We start from the raw sequence: 25,980 nt of genomic DNA on the forward strand, positions 1-25,980 counted from the left end.
CAAAGACTTTACAAGAAAACTACTGACCAATATCTTTCATGAACGTGATACAGAAAATTCTCAACAAAATATTAGTGAATCAAATCCAACAATATAATGAGAATTATACACACTATTTTGGGATTTATCCCATGTATGCAAAGCCAGTTAAACATTGAAAAATCAATGTGTTCATCACATCAACAGGCTAAAAAAGAAAAATCACATGATACCTGTAGAAGCCAAAACACATTTCACAAAACCCACCATTCCTGATAAAATTCAATAAACTAGGAATAGAGGGGAGCTTCTTCAAATTGGTAAAAAAATGTCTACAAACAAACCTATAGCTAACATCACACTTAATGGTGAGAAAGTCAAAGCTTTCCCACTAAAATCAAGTACAAGACAAGGATGTTGCCTGTAACCACTTCTTTTCAACCTTGTACTGGAAGTGCTAACTAATGCAATAGAAAAGAAAAGGAAATAAAAGGTATACAGAGTGGGAAGAAAGAATGAAATGTTTTTGTTTGCAGCAATATGATCATCTATATAGAAAATTTGAAAGCATAAGAAAACTTCTGGAACTAATAAACAATTATAGCAAAGTTTCAGGATGTAAGATACAATAGTCAATCACTTTCCTATGTACTAGCAATGAACAAGTGAAATTTGAAGTTAAAAACACAATACCGTCTACATTGTCCCCCCAAGTTAAATGTTAGGTGTAAATATACAAAATATGTATAAGATCTATATGAGAAAAGCTACAAAAATTTGATGAAATAAATCAAAGATCTCAATAAATTGCTAAATATTCTATGCACATGCATAGAAGAACTCAATATTGGCAAGATTTCAGTTCCTCTTAATTTGATCTGTAGACTCAGTGAAATCCCAGAAAATCATTTTGTGGATATTAACAAACTGATTCTAAAATGTATATGAGAAGGTAAAAGACTCAGAATAGCCAACACAATATTAAAGGAGAACAAATTTGGAGGACTGACAATACTTGTTTTCAAGATTTGCTATAAAGCTACAGTAACCAACACAGTGTGGTATTGGCAAAAGAATAAACAAATAGATCAATGGAGCAGAATTTAGACAGCCCAGAAATAGACCCATACAAATATGGTCAGTCGATCTTTGACAAAAGAGCAAAGACTGTCTTTTCAACAAATGGTGCTAGAAGAAGATGACATCCACATAAAAAAAAATCTAGACATAGACCTATACCACTCACAAATATTAACTCAAAATAGATCACAGAGCTAAATGTAAAATGCAAAACTCTTAAGACTCCTATAAGATAACATAGGAGAAGATCTATATCTAGATGACTTTGGTCATAGCTATGACTTTTTAGAAGCAACACCAGTGGTGCAATGCATAAAATAAATGATTTGATACGCTGGACTTCAATAAAATCAAAAACCTGTTTTCTGCTGAAGACAATGTCAAGAGAACGAGAAGAGAAGCCACAGATGAGGAGAAAAGAATTGCAGAACATTTATCTAATAAATGATTACTATCCAAAATATACAAAGAACTCTTAAATCTCAATAAGAAGAAAACAAACAACCCAATTTCTAAAAAATGAGCCAATGACCTTAACAGACATTTCAACAGAGATATACAGATGGCAAATAAGTATATGAAAATACATACCACATCCTATGTCTTCAAGGAGATACAAATTACAACAAGATACCACTACACACCTGTTAGAATGGCCAAAATTCAGAATTATGACAACACCAAATTTCGACAAGGTATGGAGCAACAGAACTCTCATTTATTGATGATAGGAGTGCAAAATCGTTCAGCCACTTTGGAAGACAGTTTGGAACTTTCTTATAAGACTAAAAATATTCTTACTGGAGGATCCAGCAATCTCAGTCTTTGGTATTTATCCAAATGAGTTGAAAACTTATGTCCAAACAAAAATCTTCACACAGATGTTTATAGCAGCTTTATTGATAATTGCCAAAATTTGAAAACAACCAAGACATCCTTCAGTAGATAAATGGATAAACTGTAGCACATCAGACAATGGAATAGTATTCAACAATGAAAGCAGATGAGCTACCAAGCCATGAAAAGACATGGAAGAACATTAAATGCATATTACTAAGCGAAAGAAGCCAGCCTGAAAAGACTATGTATGATTCCAAGTATGTGACATTCTGGAGAAGGCAAAACTTATGGAGATAGTAAAAAAATCAGTATTGCTAGGGGCTGGGACTGGGGAGAAGGAGTAAAGAGGCAGAGCATAGAGGATTTCTAGAGCAGTGAAAAACTACTCTGCATGATACCGTCATGGTGGATACAAGTCATTATACATTTGTCCAAATCCATAGAAAGTACAGCATCAAGAGTGCACCCTAATGTAAACTGTGGACCTTGGGTGACTATGATGTTTCAGTGTAGGTTCATAGATTGTAACAAATGTACCACTGTGGTGGGGAGTGGCAGCATGTTGGTAATGGGGGAAGCTTTGAACATGTAAGGGAAGGGAGTGTATGGAAAAATGTCTCTACCTTCAAATTTTGTTTTAAACCTAAAAGTGATCTAAAAAATGAATGTTATTAATTAATTTTTAAATAATATAAGGCAAATATTAAGGAAGTAGCAAAGAGAGGTCAAAAATTCTAAACTATATTGGGAGAATTTTATTATATCTTTTTTAGCAATTTATAGAACAAGCACTCAAAAAATCAGTAAGGACATGGTTTGATAAACCAATTTAATAGCATTTGCTTAAAGGACATATATAAAATACTCAACAACTGGAGAATGTACATTACCCTCATACACATACAGGAAATTTACAAAACTTTAACTTATACTGACCTGAAATTAGGTCTCAGAAATTTCTTAAGGATTGAAATCATGTGCAGTGTGTTTTCTGAATAAAATGTAATAAACCATAAATGAACCATAAGATAACCAGATAGTATTTATTTTCTTGAAAATTAAGAAGCATCTGAAAAATTCATGAGTCAAAAATCATAAATATTAAAAAGTAACTTAATAAAAAAATCTATGTATTGCAGTATAAGAGCAATAGTTAATAAAATTTTTAAAAGTAAAACAATTAATTGATAAAGATACATTTTTTGAAAGAAATTTGATTAACCCCTGGCAAGTCTCATTATGAAAATGAAAGAGAAAGCACAAACAACCATATCAAGAAGGAAAACTGGGATGGATGACAAATGATACAAACTAAAACAGTAGTAAGGGAATATTGTGAACAACCATATGGCAGTATATTTGAAAATTTGGAGAAAGTGAACAATTCGTAGAAAAATATAATACCCAGACTGACCTTAACTCTAATATTAAACCTAACATTCTAGGCAAGCAACCAGAATGGAAAAAAAATTCAAACTGTGATAGTATTTTTTAAATCATGTGCCTCACAGAAAGAATGTGTCTCACAAAAGAGGTACAAGACCTTACCAGGGAAATTGTAGAACTCTATCAAAAAATGTTAAAGAAAAACTATAAGTAAATCTATGAATTGAAAGACTCAATTTCAAAGATTTAAATTCTCCCCAAATTAACAGTGGATACTGTGCTCTCTCAATTAAATCCCAAGAGGTATTTATGGACATTGACAAGCAGAATCTAAAAATGTATAGAAAGTCAAAATCCTCAAATAGCCAAAACACATTCAACAAAGATGACTAAATCGAGAGGCCTTGCCAAACACCATAACTTATTATTAATAAGCTCTTATTATAGAGCTGAAGCAAATAGTATTGCATGGTATGGGTGGTACGGTATGGATGGGATGAGATGAGGTAAGATGAGATGGTAATTCTAGGATAGGGTAGGACAGGGTAGAGTAAAATAGTACAGAAAATAATAACTGATGGAGACCCCTGCATATATGCTTAATTGATATTATAAGACAAATTGCATTCTAAGTCAGTGAGGAATAGATAGACTTTCCAATAAATCTTAATAAATTATCTATATTAAAAATTAATTGGGGCGCCTGGGTGGCTCCAATGGTTAAGCGTCCGACTTCAGGTCAGGTCATGATCTCATGGTTGGTGAGTTCGAGCCCCGCATCGGGCTCTGTGCTGACAGCTCAGAGCCTGGAGCCTGCTTTGGATTCTGTGTCTCCCTCTCTGTCTCAAAAGTAAATAAACATTAAAAAAAATTTAATTATGCCCACCTTAAAGAACTAAATATAAGAAGCAAAATTATAAAACTTAACAGAAGACAATGTGGAAGAATATAACATTGGATATGGAATTATTTCTTTAACAATATGCAAAAGTACTGGTCATCTTGATAAATATATTTACATTAAAATTAAGAATCTCTATAAAGCCAAAATGTCATAATAGTAGTGAAACAATAACCCACAGAGATGGAGAAGGCATTTGCCACACATATAATCAACAAAGGTCCAGAATGTATAATATCCAGAGTGTATAATTCCTAAAAGTCATTAAAATACAAATAGCCTAATAGAAAAAAATAAATAAGCCTTAACATATTTTTCACAAAAGAAGAAATCCAAATAACTTGTGAACATATAAAAAGGTGTTTAATCTCATTTTGTAGCAGAGAAATACAAATTAAATCTGCAAAGTTTAAAAAAAATCCTAACAAAAATAAAATTTGGAAAACACATAACCAATAGGACTTATATTTTGCTAATTGAAGTATAATTTAATACAACCATTTGGAAAACAATGTTACATGTAGTTGACTTGAAGATATCCATTTCATACAGTCTTTTGAATACATTCTTAGATGCTTGCCCTATAGGAATTTGTACAAGGATAGGGCAGCATTTTTCTTAATAACCCAAACTGGAAATAGCCCATGTGTCTAACAACAATGGAATGGATAAACTCTAATACATCCATACAGTGGAAAACAGTATGACACTGAAAAGTAATGAATTGCACCTATACACAGCAACACAGATGAATCTCATAAACAATATTGAGCAAAGAAACAAAAGAATACGTACAGAATTGTTGCAAGCAAAGCTATACTATAATGCTTATACATAGGTAGTGAAAATTTTAAGGAAATCAAGAAAGTCAAGGTTATAAACTTTAGCATAGTGGTGTTACCCTAAGAGAAGAGACTTTTGAGCAAGACTTCTTGTATGCAAGCAGTGTTCTATTTTTTTTAAATGATCGGAGGTCACATGGAATATGTATTTATATTTTTATTTATAGAATAATTTTAATATATATTAAAGTATATAATTTTATATAAACTATAAATATATATAAATATAAATATTTTATGTTTATATATATTTTGTGTCTATATTTTTATATTATATATTTATACAAATATAAATATATAAATAAAATATATGTAAAATATAAATTTTATATAAAATAGTTTATATAAAATGTAATTTATATAATATTTATGTATGTATAATTACTTACACACCTTGAAATTATAAACACCTGCTAAAGCCATACTTTCTGCACATTGTATATATCACAAAAAAATAAAAATGATTAAAAGGAGCTTTCCGTGCCCACATGGCAGCACATATACTAAAATTGGAATGACATAGAGAAGATTAGCATGGCCTACACAAGATGACACGCAAATTCATGAAGTGCTCCATATTTTGCTTTCCTTCCTAATGGTCTATGTCTATGATACACAAAGTGTATCTATGTCTACATAATATGTCTATGATACACAAAGTGACTTGATCAATTGAAGTCCCTTCCAGCTTCAAACCCCACCCCAATTTCTCTTCAGAAAAGAGCTTCCACATATCAATATTTATATAAGTAGCTTAAAGCCAAAAATTAATTTTGTAGGGAAGACTTGTAATGCCTATCTTGACTTTTTTCCTGACTACAAGGTAAGTAGATCAATAATACTTTCACCTATCTTTTCAATTAAAAGTGAAATCAGTGAATAGAGGCCCTTATTCATTTACGAATGAACTTCTGCTAGCTAAAATAAAAATCTATCTTTCTAAACAAAATATGATAAAAGAAAAAATTTTGCATCAATTAAGTATACACTTAGAAAACTCTTAAATTTTCAGTGTATGGAGATATTTGTTTAAATTATAACCTATGGAAAGCAATAAGTTTGGGACCAGGTTTATTAGTCTCTAATATGTTTTTCATTCAAACTGTGAAAGAAAATTATTTTTACTTATATTTACTTATTGGTTTTTATAATGCAAGCAATATTTTAATATATATTCAATATTTTATGTGATGTTAGCTCTGTAACGGAAGCATATCTGTATTCTTTTTGACAAGTAGAAAAATCATCACATGCAGAAAACTAGTAGTCAATGAGAAATGCATTATGAATGTATTAATGTACGTACTATGAGTATTTCTGTTTTGTAGCTATAAAAAAGCAGTGATTATAATGATATAAAAATGTTTAATTGGGTCCATCAAGTCTCTATCATTAGTGTATCAATATAAAACTATTTACTGGCTTCTTTTGAAGTAAAACTAGTAAAGGAAATTAATCATGTACTTGGCCCTCAATTAAGATATATACATAAATGAGTAGAATTAGAGATGTCTTTTTACCAGAGTAGAAGCTTTAGATACAGCAAGAATCTGAAGTCCAACTATACAAACAAACAAACAAAAAACAGGTGGAAGTAATATTTATGTGGCCCTATGGCCATGATATTTTGAGGGCCAACCTACTTATATCATCAGCCTCTCCTTTATTCCGTTGGGTGGACCCTAGTTTGGATGACCTACTATATTAACACTCCCTGAGGGAGTCTAGATTGGATAGGGGGATATTTTCCAACAGTAATTAAATTGAGAGAGTGAAACAGGAGAGAATCATGTCAATGGAACCTCCTTCATGGTTATTACTGAGCAATTGCTAAAAATTATTTGAAATAACTTGAAATCAATTAGGACTGTGTACCCTTGTTATCTTCTGGAAATTAACTTTTTTTTTTTAAAGACACACTAAAATCCTCATATATTATGAAATAAAATACACTGAAAAATACCTGTTACAAGGTTTAGAATTCTGGTAAGGAGGACTCACTGGACTCCCCCAGAAAATTGTTCTTTCTAGTTTTGTGGTTAATCCTGGAATCTTTCCAGTGACCCCCTGGAACTTAGTTTGGCCTGGATTTGAAGACTCCTACAGATAGTCTTACCTCCTACATAGCTAAGTTTTGGCCCTTGGCAACTGAGGTAGCACTAAGACTGTGCATAATAGCCTTTAACTTAGGGGTAAAAAGAGCAAAATGGCTACAGTAATTAAATCCTTACTATATGTTAGGCATGATATGTATCCAGTTATTTTATATTATTATATATATTTTAAGAGGAAAAAACTGAGGAAGAGAGAAGGTAGATAATTTGCCCAACATCACACAGTTAGTAGGTGAAAAAGCCAACTTATAACATGCAAGATAGATGCTAGCAGATAGATCACTAAGGTGTAGCCTCTCCAATATAGACTGAATTAATTTATTCTATAATCAATTTCTCAAATGTCACAATTCCAGAACCTCTTCTAATGAAAAATTAAGTGGTGTGCCAGATTCATAGGAAACACAGAAAGCAGTCTTAGACAATGGCTACCGGGTAGTTCTAAAAACATCCTGTTAACACTTAATATTACTTAGAAATGGGTAAATCTGCCAAAGCCATGACAATGAAGGATGAGTACTTATTTTTCCTTTTACCTCAGGTTCCAATACAGCTTGGCACAGCACTGTTACTGATCCTGTCATTTAAAGCTTTTTTGTTAATCAGGGATTTTTCCATTAATTTTTATTTAAAATATTACATGAAAATATTTTTAACCTTGATTCCTGAGATTTTTGTTACCCCGTTAAATTTTGTGCCTGAGGTATTTCATTTGCCCCACTTGACTTACCCTAGTCCCAGCCCTAGTTAACAGCAAACATGGGGACAAATTACACATTAATGTGACTATACATATGACTATATAACTTTATATTGCTCTCACAGAAGAAAATGAAGGACTACTAGTTTTGTAATATTTGATACTCCACTATAAAGATATTAATGAGATTATATTCAACTGAACATATAAATGGCAAAACATCTCCTTTCTGGTAGAAATATATAGTAGTTGAATACAGAAGACCTATTATAAATGGTTAATAAGCACAACTACATCCACTTTGTGAATGTTTCTGTTATTTCAGAGGGATTCACTTAAATATAGCATTTCTATAATATTGAAAATTGCATCTGCAAAATCTATATATTTTAAAAGATAATTTAGTAACTAACTTTCCTTTGCTTTCTCATAAAGATCGTTCATATACTTTACGTATCAGCCAACCCCCAGACAGACAAATTTTGAGAATTAATTTAAATGTCAGAAACTAGCAAGTATTTTTCATACTAGTACTTTTTTTTTTTAACCTCCCTGCCATAAAATATAGTGAAATATGTAAAGGAGTGATTAGTGCTGCAGTTAGCCTTTGACCCTTACATACAAATTTGGCTCTATTCCCAAAATTTCTGTTTTTAAAGTTTTGCAACAACAATCCTCTTCTTTATTCATGAAATAATTTTCCTTAGTGATCAATTACATATTTATTTAAATATATCATAAAAGAATAGGAATGTTGCTTGTCACACACAAATGGCTCTTAGAGTTACTGGTTTCATGCCAGTGCCATCAACTTTCCAACAACAGATTGGATTGGTTAAGGAAGAAGCCATAAACAGCCTAACAACAAGTATTTATACAGATGTTAATGAATTTAAAATTCTGTTAGTGCCAAACTCCAATTTTATTTGTGCTTTATTCATGAGGTATGATGCAATAACTTCTTTTAATAAACATGTACAGACCACTTATACTTTATAATGGAAACATATTTTTACTGTTTCCAGCATGAGATACATAGAATCAGCCATTTATCAAAGTTACCAAAAATAGCTCCATTGTATGTAGCATTTTGCTCATCATGTAACTATGTCCTCCAAAAGCTTTTCCTAAAGAGATGAACTCATCTCTGTCCATGAAACCAAGAATATTTTTTTTATTATATTACTAAGAAAGGCCATTAGGAGAAAAGAAAATAGTCATGGGAAGGTTGCCATATGTATTTAAAATATAAATAATTATCTTTTTTTGTGTGTCCCAAATGATAATTGAATCTTAATCTCCCTGTGTGTAGGATATTATGATATACTGAAAATTTAGAAAACATTTATTTGAAGCATATGGGTTTAATGAACACTTATTTTTTTCATGAAGAAAAGAATAATATTTCCATTAATTTCAAAAGAGACTTCATTTATTTTAGTGAGCTTTTTAAAGCTGAACTGATTTCCTCTAGGACTGCATACACTGTGGACATTTTATAAAGTAACCTTATATGATGGAGTAGTTTTTGTTTGCTTTTTAATTTGCCACCTTTCATCCCAAGCTAATTATGATTTTTGGGGCTGAAGTTTCTACTGTAATGATTAAGTTAATTATATATAGGAATGTGTTATCCTCCACAATGCACAGGTTTATCTACATGCTAAAAACCTAAATCCCAGCTCAACACTTCTCAGGTCACTTATAGAACATTAATCAACTGTGACAATTATTCATTTCACAGGTATTTATTGAGCACTATCCTACTATGTACCCCTTAAAGAGTTTATATATAGTAGGAAAAACAGACACATGAATAGGAAAGGAAAATATAACATAATAAATGCTATCATGGAGTCTTTGTAGGAACCTTTGGAGGACATTTCCAAGTTAACTTGAATAGGAAATATAGTGCTGACAGATCAAGGACTTACCCCAAAGAATATAATTTCCAAACTGAGACCTGAAGACAAATCAAAAACAACATTGGCAAAGTGGGTAATCTGAAGCATAGGTCTATAGGCAAAAGAAACCATTTTGAGTAATTATAATATTTTTGAGTGATTGAGGCAAGAATCTAACATGTGTCTGAAGGTATATGCATGGCTTGTATGCCATGCAAAAAATAAAAATAAAAAAATGAACTTAATCCAAGGGCAATGGAGAATCAGGAGTTTAACCTATGAAGCAGCAAAATTAGATTTATGCTTTAGCATGGCCATTTGCAGTATGGAGATAGGTACATGGGAGCAAGACCAAAACAAACAAACAAACAAAAGACCAGTGAAAAGGCTGTTAGAGTAATTCAGAAGAAATGATGGTAGCCTGATACAAAATAGTAGCAACAGGAATCCAGGAAATTTGACAGATTGAAAAGAATTTAAGAGGTAAAATATTCAGCTGTAGGTTGAGGAAGAATGCTGGTTCAGTACGACTCTGGTCTCTGATTTATACATTGACAATGGTGGTACCATTTGGGGAATTTGGAAAAAGTGGGATAATACATGAGTTCAGCTTTTTTACATACTCAGTTTAAATTATCTGTGCAATGTCTAAATGGCAAAGCTTTGGATGGATACGTGTTTCAAAAGGAGATCATGAAAATGATTGAAGAACTTGGATGAATATCCTCATACAGGAAAATTATAGCCTAAGAAAAAAAAATGGGGCCAAGATCAAACCCAAGAAGAATCCTGAGATTGGAAGGGATGGCAAGGGCAGAGGAGCCCTTGAAGGAGACTGGGGTTTAGAAAAAGAGAAAAAACAAGGAGAGTGTAATGAAACAAAATACAAAGGAAATAAGACTTCAAATTAATGAAGCAAGACCCAAAGAAGTAGGAAAGGAGAGGAGGTAAAAGGTTTCAGTTTCTGCAGGCAGAATGGTGCCTCTTCTACAACGGAAAGGTTTTACTGAGCAGCCTGACTAATGACAAGCATCCATTAAGTTATCCATATCACCATTATTCTTCTTATGCAAGATGCTAAAAACAGAACTTCCTCTGCAAGTTTAAAAGAGTTAATTGTCTTTTCTTCTTCTCAGTGACAGGAGTAATCCTGAAATAGTTTAACCAAAACAAAATCAATTTCTGCAGTATATGAATTGCAGTATCTTCAAGTACATCCAGCCAACTTCACCAATATGTTTGTTCTGTTTCTTACACTGAGCACACGCCAATCTACCAATCTATGCCTTAGGGTTAAAATGGTTAATATGAATTGGGCCCTTACGGTGAAATCTCTCATCTTTACTCAGGACTGTTGTTTAGAACTTTGGCTGAGGTCTGATGTAAAACCACTTAGGATTTATGGAGTGTTATTGTAGAGCTGAGGAAAACTTTCCAAAATGAGTACTTTAAAAAGTGACTATTGCAAGTATATGTCATTATTTAAAAAAACAGAAAGACACAGATCATTTTTTTGTATTTTAGCTAAAAGCACAATTAAAAAAAAGCAAATAAAAATAAAAAAATAAAAGTACAATTGTTACACAAAGATTCTCCACATATCAAGAGTGATAAGGTTCTAGCTATAGGTTCAGTTGATTATCAGTGGTCACTGAGTCCTCACTACTTTCTATCACTGCCCTTATGGGCCCAACATCTGGTTTGGTTAACCAAGAAAGGCTGATAAAAGGTTTGGACTCTGCTGGAGAAAAGACTTAATGCTGTACAGTAACTGGAAGTGATAATGCCAAAAGTTCCCTTTGTTTGAGTCTCCCGTATAGTTTCTACATACCTATATGGTCAGTTACAAGAATGGTGTCTCCTCCTGGATTCAACGGTCAGCTCTCTCATGGCAAGCCATTGCTCCTCCAATATAGCAAACATGGAGGGGTTGACTTAAGCTCAGGAAGCAAGAGATAGGGCCTTTTAGAAACATAAGGTGGCATGAGAAGCAACAGCAAGTTAACTTCACTAAGTTCACATAGTTTAGAGAAATAAACACCTTGATTTTTAGCTTTCCTGAGAACTGGCCACCCTATCTTTTTGAATTGAAAACGAGAGTCATTTCACCAATTTCAACAGCAACTTTTAAGGAAAAAAGACACGATAGGTATTTCATCCTCAACATACAGAATGACAAATGTATGTATGAGTGTGTGTGCCACATGCATCAAGCATTTGTGGTTGGCCTTGCGTCATGCTTCATTTGTTTTCCAAACAACTTGCAAATAAATATAAGGCGACTTTCTGTGTGCAAAGATCTACAGTGAATTAATAAGATAAAATTTTAAATACTGGGTTTTAAATTATAGAATTCTTGTTAGCTTGATTACCAGGAGTTAGTTTTTAAGAAGTACCTTTCTCTGGTGTACTGTCAATCAAACTACAAAGCTAACAAGTCCCTAAATATGGTAATGGCTCAAAAAAAGATCAAGTCTATGGAGGAAGGGTCTAAAACAGCACGTGTTTGGTGTAGTTCGGAAATGTATACCATTGACGTAGTAGTAACATCCACAGACTAAAACAAACGAACAAAAAAACAAACACAAATGTATAAATGTTAGATTTGAATATAAAGGTTGGATTTTTAATTTTCTTTTTTCTTTTCCTTTACTATTTTCATTGTTTCCTTGTATTCTTACCTTATATAAATTTCTCCTCTTGCATATTCCCATATCCATTTACATTGTTATGCTTCCCACCTCCTTTTTTGAAATAGCTACTATGGCATAAGCACAGGTTCCCTAAACCTCATATTATTATATTCCAAGCTTAAAATATTGCATTAGCTTACACAAACCAAGCTGAGTTTTATGCAAAATTAAAACTCTGTTTCAAATACCCTCAATATAATTTATGAATTCTACGTATGTATAAAGTTAGTATAAGAACAATTGACTTTAAAATCAGCCTGAAAAAACATCATAATGGACAGATATTCTTTTCATACTAGAATTGTACTCTACCAAATTTGATCTTTGTATTTTTCATGTAAAAACTAAAAACCAAGTCCTATAAAATGTTGGCTACAATGAAACATTTTCTTTTTTTTTTTTTTTTTTAAGATAGATGGGTTTGAAACTCAAGCAGGAAAATTACTGAAGTGACTGACATTTTTCTTACACATGACCTGACTCCCATGAATTAGTCTTTTTTTTTTCCCTTTCTTTCTTTTGATAAAATTGTTTGCCTAGACTGAACTACTTGGCCAAAATTTGATCTCTTTAAATAACAAATAAAATTTCCATATTTTTCCCCAGGTAAGGAAGAAGAATTTATCTACAAGGATGCCACTGCAAATGAAAAATTAGAAAGGAGTAAAGAATACACATACCAATGGCTTCACACACAGGTTGGGATTCATGAAACAACTAGTTCCAGAAATATGAAATGGTGAGGTCATTTCCTTTAAATTAGATTTTTGTATTGTAAACACATCTTGAAAAGTGAAACCTAGGTTAATTGTGCTAAAACAAACATGACTTTATAGCCAAAGGCCAATACATCACGTTGCCAGGTTGTAAAAGGCCTCTTACATAGAATAGATTTAATCACTTTTTATATTTTTTACCCTAAAATGTTTGAGAACTCTGTTTCTGTAATGCTTAAAACTAAGAGATGAACCACACAAATGATTCTACTATATAAAGTTAAATGCATGGTATCCATTAACTGTTTAAATATCATATGTATTGGAGGTAGTATTTTATTTTGTGTCCTTTTTATGTTTGGCAGTTAAAATTATAGTTCAACACTGCTGCTGCTGCTTTACCAGTTATATAACTAATTTTCAAGGATGTCTCCATGCTACAGTTTCCTCTTTTATACTAGATAATATGTTATCTATCTATCTCACAGGATAGAGGTGAGCTCACAAGGTAGAGAATATCAATATATATTCTCAATAAACACATCCTTTAACAATAAACAAGATACCTTGAATCTAATAGGTAATTAATTAATTTTTGTTACATTAATGTACATATTAGTTTGCTAGGACCTTTGTAACGAAATACCATAAATTGTGTGGCTTAAACAGCAGAGATTTACTTTCTCACAGTTCTGGAGGCTATAAGTTCAAGATTAAGGAGTCAACAAGTTTGGTTTCTTTGAAGGTTAGTCTTCATGGTTTGTAGATGGCCACCTTCTCACTGTGCCCTCACATCATCATCCTTCATTCTCTTTGTGTTTTAATCTCCTGTTTTTATAAGGACACTGGTAATATGGGATTGGAGCCTACCAATATGAACTCATTTTACTGTAATTACCTCTTTCAAGGCTCTATCTCCACATATATCACATTATGAAATGTTGAGGGTTAGTACTTCAACATATGAATTCTGATGAAACAAAATTCAGCTCATAGCAATTTAGTATAAACCACTGAACCAAAAGTTATAGGAAAATAATAAAAGTCCAGACGTAATATTTTGGAAAATATTTTCAAGACTTTTGTTTAACTACATGTGTCCAGAAAAAGAATTTAAAAAGTGCTATTATAAACACTTACTAAATATATAAATCGATATTGAATCTAAATGTAGCTGACACTTTGGAAATGTTTCCAGGCATTATAGTAACTATTTAAATGACTAACAAAAGACAAACAAAATCCTACAATTATGAGGGTTTACCCTTAATTTAGAAGCAAGTTAAAATATGTAAAAAAATGAAATCTTTTTGTAATATATATAAATTGAAATATTCACATGTGGTCAATTCTATCCATATAATTCCTTTAAAAATATGGAAAAGGGAGTGAAGAATGAAAGTGAAATTAAAACAATATTTTATAATCTGGATTATTTTGTCCTATTTCATTGTGAGCAAAGAAAATAGGAAAAAAGCAATCAACATTTGAGAACATTAAGTATTATAATTAATGCAAGCACAATTTCTTTTATGTTGGTGTTAATCAATTTAATGTAATTCATAAGATGGCATCCTTAAAACTATAAACAAATATAGTGTAACTTATAGTTTATCATCGATCTTAATCAGATATAAGAGGTCTTATTCAGAGATTTTTAAAGTATTAGGATAGATAAGGTGAAAAATATAAGCAAAATGTTTCAGGATATATTTTAGACATATTTAAACACTTAACAATATCCTTTACCCCTAAATAAGCTATATTTAAAAACATGATATAACAGGAAATTGTTCATAGCTTTTCTCTCTTGAAAATATATAAAGGAATAAGTAGATACTCTGAGAGAAATTGTTTTCAAGAACAGAAGTTCTTGAAAAGCCAAATGTCAATATTCTAGTTTTAAACAGAAATGAATTGTGAGCATTAGTATAATGCTTTAAACACATTACAGATATTTTATTTTATTTTTTTTGTCAACGTTTATTTATTTTTGGGACAGAGAGAGACAGAGCATGAACAGGGGAGGGGCAGAGAGAGAGGGAGACACAGAATCGGAAACAGGCTCCAGGCTCTGAGCCATCAGCCCAGTGCCTGACGCGGGGCTCAAACTCAGGGACCGCGAGATCATGACCTGGCTGAAGTCGGATGCTTAACTGACTGCGCCACCCAGGCGCCCCAACATTACAGATATTTTAAAAATAAGAACCTTTGCCTTTCTCATAACACAAGTAAGATATATAAGTAAAAGTAAATAAAATATTTATATGTTCTATAATTTATTAACTATCATTGGTACTTTCAAATTTTTGCCCTTTATACCTATTTGTGTTTGGCAAAGAAGAGTGGCATTAAAGTGGTGTTTAGAAATTTAAATTTTATGTCAAATTGAATTTTCAAATGACAATGGAAAGATACATTTGTATATATGTTTGCATATAGCCCAATTTAATAAAACTATTATTTCCACTTTGTAAATTACTGATTCCTCCCAAACTTTTCACTGGGCATTTCTTTAATATTCTTCCTCTACATTTATATAATAATATGACTTTTGTTTTTGTCACTCTGCAGCAAACACTTCTTGCCTGAGTTAGATCCAGATATACTTAACGGTGGAAGAGTTCAGCTTGTGGTAAGAAATGTGTTTAAAGTTACAAAAAAATGTTGTAGACACTAATCCTTAGTAAATGGCACTTTAAAATACGTCCATAATTAGTGTAAATTATGAAAATATCACAACTCTATCTATTTGGGGTGATCTCAAAATATTGTATATTAAAATAATAACCTGTAATAATATGTTTTCTTGACTTGTAATATAACTTTCAAATCTGATATTTTTTAAAATATTGATTCTATATGACAGATTTTAAAATATTAGCATACTGCCACATTTAAAATAATATTACTATGAATAGGAATTACATAATGAACTTATTTACTTGAATATTTTAAAAGAATAGGATACTGAGGGAAACATAAAAGTGCCCTCACAAGTTGGAAAATCAAACCAGATAAAAATTAACAAGTAATTGTGACTCAACCACTCTAAGTAATGAAATAAAAGGTATTGGAACTTTAGGAACAACCAAGTTTTAAACATGGTGACCAGAGTGTAAGACTCTAGACAGTATAACTATATGTGCATTGCAAAAGTCAATTGGGCTATACGCTATCAGAAGGAAGACTATGTTAACAGAAGGAGAATGGCAAATATGGAGTCTAGAGAAATGGAGCCCACAAAACAAGCAATTGTCAGTATGTTTCCAAAAGTTTCCAGAGAAGAGGGTACCCTAACCAATGACAGAAGTGTGCGGTCTCTTTGGCAGGTGAAAATGGATGCATCAGGTGACCCTAACTTTATGACACCTTTCATTTATAGCAACCTATTAATACTCCTTGCACAGATTCTACATTCACCAAAAAAACTAAATATAATTTAGCTTGCCAAGTAGCACTTAGCATAAAAAGATAATGCACTTTCTAATGGAACCTAGTATGATGGTATCAAGAGCAGTTATATTCACCATTCTTATGAGCAACTCATTCAAGGAGTTTTCCTGACAAGGGAGCAAAATTAGGGCAATAGCTAAAATTAATGTGTTTATGAAAATATTTATAGAATCTATATATAAATTTAAAATAATCATTAAGCAAATATTTTCTTGCATTTTAATAGAGACTCCTCTGGCACAGTGGCATGTTGATTGCCCTAGGAAAATTGATACTTCAAGCTATGAGCACCATGCGTATTACTAACAATTACGCACAGATTGTTGAGTTGCCACTTGGGAGGAAGAATGCCATGATAAAGAAAGTGATTTTATATTTAACCATTATACTTCCTAAAATGAATGAAAACAGACTGGGTAGATCACTAATCAAAATGGTTCTATGAGAGTAATGCTCTGACATTAATCTCTCTCCTCCTATATCCCACTGTATTGCACTATGTTCAAATATGTCACAAATACATATCAATGATAAATGCTTTTCTGATATTGAAGAGGTACAGGTGAACACAAAACAAGGTAAATGGTAGTATATAAGAAACACAGCTTTTGTTTGTTTTTGTTTTTTTGTAAACAGAGATAGGAGAAGGGTTAACTAAGGACTTACGTCAAAAGGATACTGGACTAATTGAAGGCCCAGAGCAGAAAGACTCTTGCAGAGTCTTGGGAACATACTGGGGAACGTTCCGATAATTGCACAACTGGGACCAGACCATAACTAAGAAGAAAATTAAAAAACAAATCAGCAATGGCTACCACTATAAGATCCTTAAGACATAAGGAAAACACTCATAATAGAAGGACAGAAAATCATGAAACAAAGTGATCAAATTTTAATTAGAAAAAATCAGCAAATAAGCCTACTATAAATTCTGAATATATAAAATATTACCATTGAAATAAACTCTGCACTGGACACCATAAAAGAGAGACTTAGTGAATTGAAAGATGATCTACAAAGGAATAGTAATTAGATTGACAGCTGACATTATAGCAGAACTAATTCATACCAAAAGACAGTGGAATTACTTCTTAATAATAAAGATTGATATAAATATTATCCAAAATACTCTTCACTAACTTTCAGGAGAAATAATGAGATATAATCCAATACTCGAATTCTGGGTTTTGAGGAAGCTAATAAGTAACATCTCTGTCTTCTAAACAAGATCAAAGCATTTTATGTGGCAGACAGGACTGAGAAAAATGAAAACAAGATGTCACTTTACTTATTTCCAAATACATATCAGAAGGCATGTCATAGATTCAGACAATTGCTAATTAAGTTTATTCCCCCAAAACTCCAGGATTTTTCTGCAGAAGGTGGTCTTAGTTCCCCCAGAAAACATATTCTGAGATTCTTGTATTTGAGTGTAGGACATTCGTTGGGGAAGGCTTTCAGAAACGACTCCCTTGAGTGGTGAAAGAAACAGGATTGAGCAGAGGGAAAAGATAAAATGCAATAGAGTTGCAGCTGGAGAAGGGAGCCCCAGTGGTAAGAAGGCCCTTTTAAATTGTGTTAGCATATGAGGTAAGAAGATCAGGCTTTTACGCTACTGCATCTCCTCAGAAGAGGCTTTGGCTTAGGCAGGGCAACCATCTTTAGCTAAGGACAATTTCCAGAGACGTATTCAGCTAAGAGCCCATAGGCTTCAACTTTCTCAGCAACTGGAAGAATCTGACTCAGTTGTTACATGTGAGATATGATAATACCCAGTATACTTACCAAGTTTATCATCCATAGATGCAACAACTTAGCATCTAAAATGTGTCAACTGTCTCCAAATAAATCTATAAAATTGCAAATCTATCAATTTGCAAATCTGTAGAGCTGCTTGTTTTAGGAACCTGAAAAATCTCATTCTACAGATTTTTTTCCCTAATGTTTATTTACTTTTGAGACAGAGAGGGAGACAGAGCATGAGCAGGGAGGGCAGAGAGCGAGAGGGAAACACAGAATCCGCAGCAGGCTCCAGGCTCTGAGCTGTCAGCACAGATAGTGACACAGGGCTCAAACTTATCAACTAGGATATCATGACTTGAGCTAAAGCTGGTCACTCAACCAACTGAGCCACCCAGATGCCCCTGAAGAATCTCATTCTAAAATATGTATTGATGAATAAGAGCCCAATGTTATATAAATCAACTTTGAAAAAGAAAAGCTAACTTGTATCACAAGATATAAAGACTTAATATAAAACTAAACTTTATGGTACAAATATACCAATGGATATAAATAGTTTAGAAGTAGACCTGTGACTGTAAAGAAAAATATATGATAAAGATGAGAAAGTTCAAAATTTTTAGTACACAGAATTCAGTAAACTAGCATTAAGAAATAGCACTGAACATAAACCATATTCAAATGGAATTTAGAAGATTTGAAGTCTCAAATGTGAAAAGTGAAGTTATAAAACTGACCAAATAAAATAATTAAGAATATATTTGCAACTTATCAGTAAATAAAGACTCTTTTAAAAGATACAAATGATACAAATTATATGGCAAATAAAATTGATTGACTTGTGTTAAATTAAATATTACTTCCTATGAAAGATTTTATGGAAAAAGTTAACAGACAGATTACAGATATGAGCAAACTATTTTCAGTGCCTAAAAGTAACAATAGCTTAATATCCATATAAAAAGTAAGCTTCTGCAAATAAACAATATAAAGTCAGGTAACCTAATGAAAAAAAGTATATACATACAATAGAAAATGTGTATATAGACAGTTTACAGAGTTTATGCCTAAATGCATAAATGTACATAAAGAGATGCTCAGTTACATGACCAGAGAGATAAGAATTAAAGCTAAGAAGTTTCATGACTATCCTCATCAGAATGGCAAACATTAGAAAATTGGGTAATGCAAAGTGCTATTAATGATGTGGAGACACTGATGTACAGCTCATGAAAATAAAAGCTGGTACAGTTATTTTGTAAAGAAATCTGTCAGAATTTATTAAAATAGTTCCTTGTATGCTCTATCAGATATTAGCAGCAAACTTTAGAAAACTTAACTTAAAAATAGTCTATTTACCGGGATGCCTGGGTGGCTCAGTCAGTTAAGCGTCCAACTCTTGATTTCGGCTCAGGTCACGATCTCATGGTTTGTGAGTTTGAGCCCCATGTTGGACTGTAAGCTGACAGCACAGAGCCTGCTTGGAATTCTCTCTCTCCCTCTCTCTCTACCCCAACCCTGACTTGTGCTCTCTCTCACTCTTAAAACAAAGATTTTAAAAATTAAAAAAATATATTCTATTTACCACAATGTAAAAACATAAAATATTTAAGAATAAATGTTAACATTAAGATGTTCAAAGATCCTATAATGGTAACCACCAAATATTGCTTTAAAAATTTCAAAAAAATATACCACACTCATGCATAGATTCAAATTGTAAGATGTCAATTCTCAATGCTCTATAAATTCAGTAGACTCTTAGAAAGATTTTTAGTAGAAATGGACAAATTATAAAATGTGGAAATGCGAAAGACCTACAATAGTCAATACAATCTTGAAAAATAAGACTCACAGTACCTGATCTCAAGACTTTCTATAAAGTCCCAGTAATCAAGACTATATGTTATGTGAATAAAGACAGAAAAATCAATTAGTAGAAAATAATAGTCCCGAAAATACCACACTTACAAGGTTAGTTGATTTTGCTTAAAGGTACTAAAGCAATTAACAGAGGGAAGAAATAATATTTTTTTCAACAAATAGTGCTGGACCCCTGTATATCTACAGGGAAAAATGAATCTTGATTGCTATTTCACACCTTAAAAACCAATTTGAGGTGAATTATGGGCCTAGATGTAAATGCTAAAATTATAAAACTTCTCTGGGCACCTGGGTAGCTCCATTGGTTAAGCATCCAACTTCGGCTCAGGTCGTGATCTCACGGTTCATGAGTTCGAGTCCCACATCGGGCTCTGTGCTGACAGCTTGGAGCCTGGAGCTCGCTTCGAATTCTGTGTCTCCCTCTCTCTCTGCTCTTTCCCTGCTTGCACTCTGTCTCTCTCCCTTTCTCAAAAATGAATTAACATTAAAAAAATTTTAATTATAAAACTTATCAAAGAAAACAGCAAGGTATTTTCATCTCCTGCTACATGCAGCAACGTAAGTGAATACCGAAAACAATATAGTGAGTGAAAAAAGCCAGACACGTTAAGAGTATATACTGTATGATTGTATTTATATTAAGTTCAAGAGCAGAGAAAACTAAGGTGTCCATGGTGAAAGAAATCAGAACAGATGCTGCTTCTGAGGATAAATTACTGGAAAGAGGTATGAAGGAACCATTTGTTAGTTACATTAGTCAGGGGTCATCAGAGAAACAGAATCAATAAGATACCTATATCCATATCTATATCTATATTTGCCTATATCTAATATGTAAATTCATATTTAAAATCTCTTTGTCTGTGTATATAGCACCTACAATAGCCAAAGCAATCTTGAAAAAAAACAATAAGAAGTGTCACACTACCTGATTTCAAGACTTTCAGACTTGGCCTGAAACTTACAACATTGACCCTCTGGAATTTATAGATATATTCTGTATTTATTATAATAGATTATATATTATTTATTATAATAGAGTATATATTATTTATTATAATAATAATAATACATATTATTATTTAATAATATAATAAATTACATATAATTTATTACAAGGAACTAGTTCATTTGATTTTAGAGGCTAAGAAGTCCCATGGGCTGCACGCTGGAGAGCCAGGAGAGCCTGGGAGCATAGTTCCAGTCGGAGCTGAAGGCCTGAGAACCAGGAGAAAGGATGGTATAGGTTCTAGTCTAAGTCTATATGCCTGATGGCTGAAAGGGCTGATAGTGTCAGATCCAGTCCAAGTCTAAAGGCCTAAGAACCAGAAATGCCAATTGTGTAAGTTCCGGTCTCAAGAGAAGACAGACAGTCCAGCTCCATCTGTCAAACAGAGAGAGTGAATTCTCCCTTCCTCCGCTTTTCTGTCCTATTTAGGCCCTCAGTGGATTAGGTGATGCCAGAGAGGACATCTGGTATACTTTGTCCACCCATTCATATGGTATCGTTATCCAGAAGCACCCTCACAGACACATTCAGAAGTAATGTTTAACCAAATGTCTAGGTACTATATGGCCTAGTCAAGTCATTACGTGAAATTAACCATCATGGTAGTCATCTGTAAAAAATAGTTAAATTGAACAGTGTAATTAGAAAACGAACAAAGGGCTTGAATAGATACTTCATCTAAGAGGCTTTTTAGAGAGAAATAAGCACATGAAAAGATGTTAAACATTGTTAATCACTAGGAAAATTGTTAAAGTGACTATATAATATTAATATTAATATCTTAATAAGGTCTGTGGTTTAGTAATGGTATGGTACCAATGTAAATATCCTGGTTTTATGAATCCCCCTTTGCTTATATATCATTGGGCAAACTGGATGGAAGTTATACAGGGAACTCTCAGTACCAATTTTTACAACTTCTGTAGGAATTTTAATTACTTCAAAATAAAAATTTTGAAAATGATTGAGCTTCATGTTTAAAGTCTGTGCATTTTAGGGGCGCCTGGGTGGCTCAGTCGGTTAAGCGTCCGACTTCGGCTCAGGTCATGATCTCGCGGTCCGTGAGTTCGAGCCCCGCATCGGGCTCTGTGCTGACAGCTCAGAGCCTGGAGCCTGTTTCAGATTCTGTGTCTCCCTCTCTCTCTGCCCCTCCCCTGCTTATGCTCTGTCTCTCTCTGTCTCAAAAATAAATAAACGTTAAAAAAAAAACATTTAGAAAAAATTAAAAAAAAATAAAGTCTGTGCATTTTGGGGCGCCTGGGTGGCTCGGTCGGTTAAGCGTCCGACTTCGGCTCAGGTCATGATCTCATGGTCCGTGAGTTCGAGCCCCGCGTCGGGCTCTGTGCTGACAGCTCAGAGCCTGGAGCCTGTTTCAGATTCTGTGTCTCCCTCTCTCTCTGCCCCTCCCCTGTTCATGCTCTGTCTCTCTCTGTCTCAAAAATAAATAAACATTAAAAAAAAAAATTAAAAAAAAAGTCTGTGCATTTCATTGTATGTAAATTATAGCTGTATAAAACATTTAAAGTGTCTTCCATGCCCACATATGTTATATAATGAGGCCTCTGCCTCATATGAGAAAGGGGGTTTGTGCAATGATGATAATGTCTATAAATGGAGGGGTAAAATAAATGAACCAAATCTAGATCTTACAAATATAATAGTGAAAAATAAGCAAGTTGCAGAAAATAATATTCTAAAATTTTTGAATACTTTTATAAGATAGGTTATAAGTGAACTTTGCTTTATATATTTTATTTCTCTTGGGGTGGCTTAGTCAGTTAAGCAGCTGACGCTATCAGCTCAGGTTATAATCTAACAGTTTGTGGGTTTGAGTCCCACATTGGGCTCTGTGCTGACTGTGAAGCCTGCTTAGAATTCTGTCCCCCTCTCTCTCTTCCCCTCCCCCATTTGCTATCTCTCTCTCAAAATAAACTTAAAAAAATAAATTTTGTATCTCTTGTTATGTTATTTAAAAAAATATTTATTTATTTATTTTGAGAGAGAGAGACAGAGACAGAGAGAGCTAGCAGGGGGAGGAGCAGAGAGAGAGAAGAACGAGAATCCCAAGCAGGCTCTGCACTGATAGTGTGGGCTCCATCTCATGAACCCTGAGATCATGACCTGAGCCAAAATCAAGAGCCAGACACTTAACTGACTGAGCGCCCTTATTTCTCTTTAAAAAAAAAATCTAGGGGTGCCTGGGTGGCTCAGTAGGTTGAGCCTCTGACTCTTTGTTTCGGTTCAGGTCATGGTCTCATGGTTTCACAGGTTCAAGCTCCGCGTGAGACTGCATTGACAACTCAGAGTTTGCTTGGCATTCTCTCTCCCTCTCTCTCTGCCTCTCCCCCACTTGTGCTGTCTCTGTCTCTCTCAAAATAAATAAATAAACTTAACATCTAGATAATAAGGAAAAAAATATTTATTTTTATGTGTGCAGTTTAGTATGTCTTAACTTATGTTAAAAATAAATATTTAATAAAATATTGTTTATGAAAAAAAGAAGAAAGAGGAATTCCCTGTTCTTTATTAGATGTGAGAGATTCTCTGTTTGTAATTAATTTGCATGGGTTGGAGGTGAATCAGTCTCCAGATGCTTAGAAGTAGTGTTCAAAAGGAGCTTCTGGGTTACTCAGCCTGTTAAGCGTTGGACTTTGGCTCAGGTCATGATCTCACTGTTCTTGAGTTTGAGCCCCATGTCCAACTCTGTGCTGACAGCTCAGAGCCTGGAGCCTGTGTCTCCCTCTCTCTCTGCCCCTTTCCTGCTTGTGCTCTGTCTCTATCTCTCTCTCAAAAGTAAACATCATTAATTTTTTTTTAAAGTCATGTTCAAATATTCATGCTCCTCATTTTATTGTGAAAATATGGAGAAAAAAATGTTACAAATGTTGCAGGTAGGGGCCACATAAGTGCACTCAGTTCAGAAAACAAAGACGTATGAGAGTTTTGCAAAATTACTATTTAAAAAATATTTGCCATTGAATTGCACATAAGAATATTCTTATCTAACCTTGACTCAAAACAGTTTATTGTGTTATAACCATACAAAGTGTCTAATATTACAGTGTTTTAGAATTAAGTATACATTTTTTTTTGTAGAATAAGAAAAGCATGGGCAGTCATATTCAGTTTTTAAGTATATCCATTCTGCATGATATAGAAGAAAATAAATAGAGAAATAATAAAGAAAGGTCAGTTAAAGGAAAAAATAATGTTCAATTTAAAAGGCAATGTTTTCAGAAAGAGAATCTGCATATTAATGCATATGTGGCTCTCAGATGCACTGCTGGACCTTTCACTAACCCCTTTATAAAACATATGGGTTTGTATTTTAAGCTGCCACGTGGCACTATTGTGAAATTGTGTATTCCTGTTAAGTTTCACTTCTAAATTTGGTTCCTTGTTATAATCTGACCCAGTTAGTAACTGACATTAATTATTTTCTTCTTTGGAAGAAACAATCTTTTGGGTGTTAATGGTTAGATGGTAATGGGATTTATGGAAGGCATGTGTTCACACATATTTTCTTGACATGTGGGCGTGATCGTATTTGGAGGATGGGTGGGATTTCTTTTTTCTTTTAATTTTTTTAATGTTATTTATTTTTGAGAGAGAGAGAGATCAGGGGAGTGGCAGAAAGAGAGAGGGAGACACAGAATCCGAAACAGGCTCCAGGCTCCGAGTTGTCAGCACAAAGCCTGACACAGGGCTCGAACTCACGAGCCGTGAGATCATGACCTGAGCTGAAGTCAGATGCTCAACCAACTGAGCCTTTTTTTTTTTTTAATTTTTTTAGTGTGTGTGTGGGGGGGTATTTCTACTTTCTAAATAGGTATGTGAAATTATGTCATCAAATTGAAGCAAATAAAACCTGATTTTAAAATCTTGAATCTTGTAGTTAAAGCCTCCTTAGCTAGCAGGAGGGTCCTTAAGTGGTTAACGTGTTTTTCCTTGTTTTTTAACTGATCTCACCAGAACTGTAGTATTGCGTTGGTACTTCCCCCTTATTCCTAACTGGTTCTTTTTTTAATAAAGTTTTATTTGTTTATTTTTGAGAGAGAAAGAAAGAGAGGGAAAGAACAAGTAGGGGAGAGGCAGAGAGAAAGGGGGACAGAGGATTCAAAGCAGGCTCCATGCAGACAGCAGAGAGCCTGATGATGTGGATCTCGAACCCACAAACTGGGAAATCATGACCGGAGCTGAAGGCAGCCACTTAACTGACAGAGCCACCCAGGTGCCCTATGACTGGTTCTTTCTAAGTCTTAGTACTGATGGAGCTATACTAATGGAAATATTAGATACATACTTTTGTACACTAATTGAAATAAATTTAGAAAGAATGTATAATATTTTTCATACCAATCACAGGTATAAATTAGAAGCCAGTTGTTATTTATTTCATTTTTCAACAGTTTTCTACTGTGGTCTTTTGACAATGCAATTGTATCACTTAGCCGGGTACATCAAAAAGTGACTGACATAGAATGGTGTCTATTCATGCACATGAGAGTGCGAAGAAGTTGGGAGGGGTATGTAAAGGAAAAGTGCAAAGATAGAGAATGATCTTTAGATTCTATTTTCATGAGATTTTGTAGCCCATTATATGAGGATAGCTTTTTAAGCACAGTGATGGTTTTATGGTATTATTTTGCTCTATTTAAATTTGTCTCACATCAAACATTAAGGACAATGCTTTCTCATAGGAGTTCAAGCATCTTGTGGTTTGGGTTAAATCC

At 33.3% G+C, this 25,980-nt stretch overlaps 1 protein-coding gene and 1 non-coding gene across 7 annotated transcripts in view; both read left to right on the plus strand.

The window, feature by feature from the left end:
- The window catches only part of LRRIQ1 (leucine rich repeats and IQ motif containing 1), a 230,785-nt gene that overhangs the window by 159,400 nt on the left and 45,405 nt on the right, over nucleotides 1-25,980 (plus strand). For all 6 annotated transcript variants that reach the window (XR_008300373.1, XM_027071142.2, XM_027071143.2 and 3 more), the window contains 2 exons: nucleotides 13,046-13,178; nucleotides 15,730-15,790. Coding sequence is in view for 5 of the 6 variants with exons in the window: in XM_027071142.2 (XP_026926943.1) it covers nucleotides 13,046-13,178; nucleotides 15,730-15,790 (194 nt within the window). In the remaining variant the exon portion in view is untranslated. The remainder of the gene's footprint in view (nucleotides 1-13,045; nucleotides 13,179-15,729; nucleotides 15,791-25,980) is intronic.
- On the plus strand, nucleotides 5,509-5,611 carry LOC113602957 (U6 spliceosomal RNA). The gene has a single exon (XR_008288982.1). It is a non-coding gene; the product is annotated as a U6 spliceosomal RNA (small nuclear RNA).

This window comes from Acinonyx jubatus, chromosome B4 (assembly GCF_027475565.1).
Source record: "Acinonyx jubatus isolate Ajub_Pintada_27869175 chromosome B4, VMU_Ajub_asm_v1.0, whole genome shotgun sequence".
NCBI lineage: Eukaryota > Metazoa > Chordata > Mammalia > Carnivora > Felidae > Acinonyx > Acinonyx jubatus.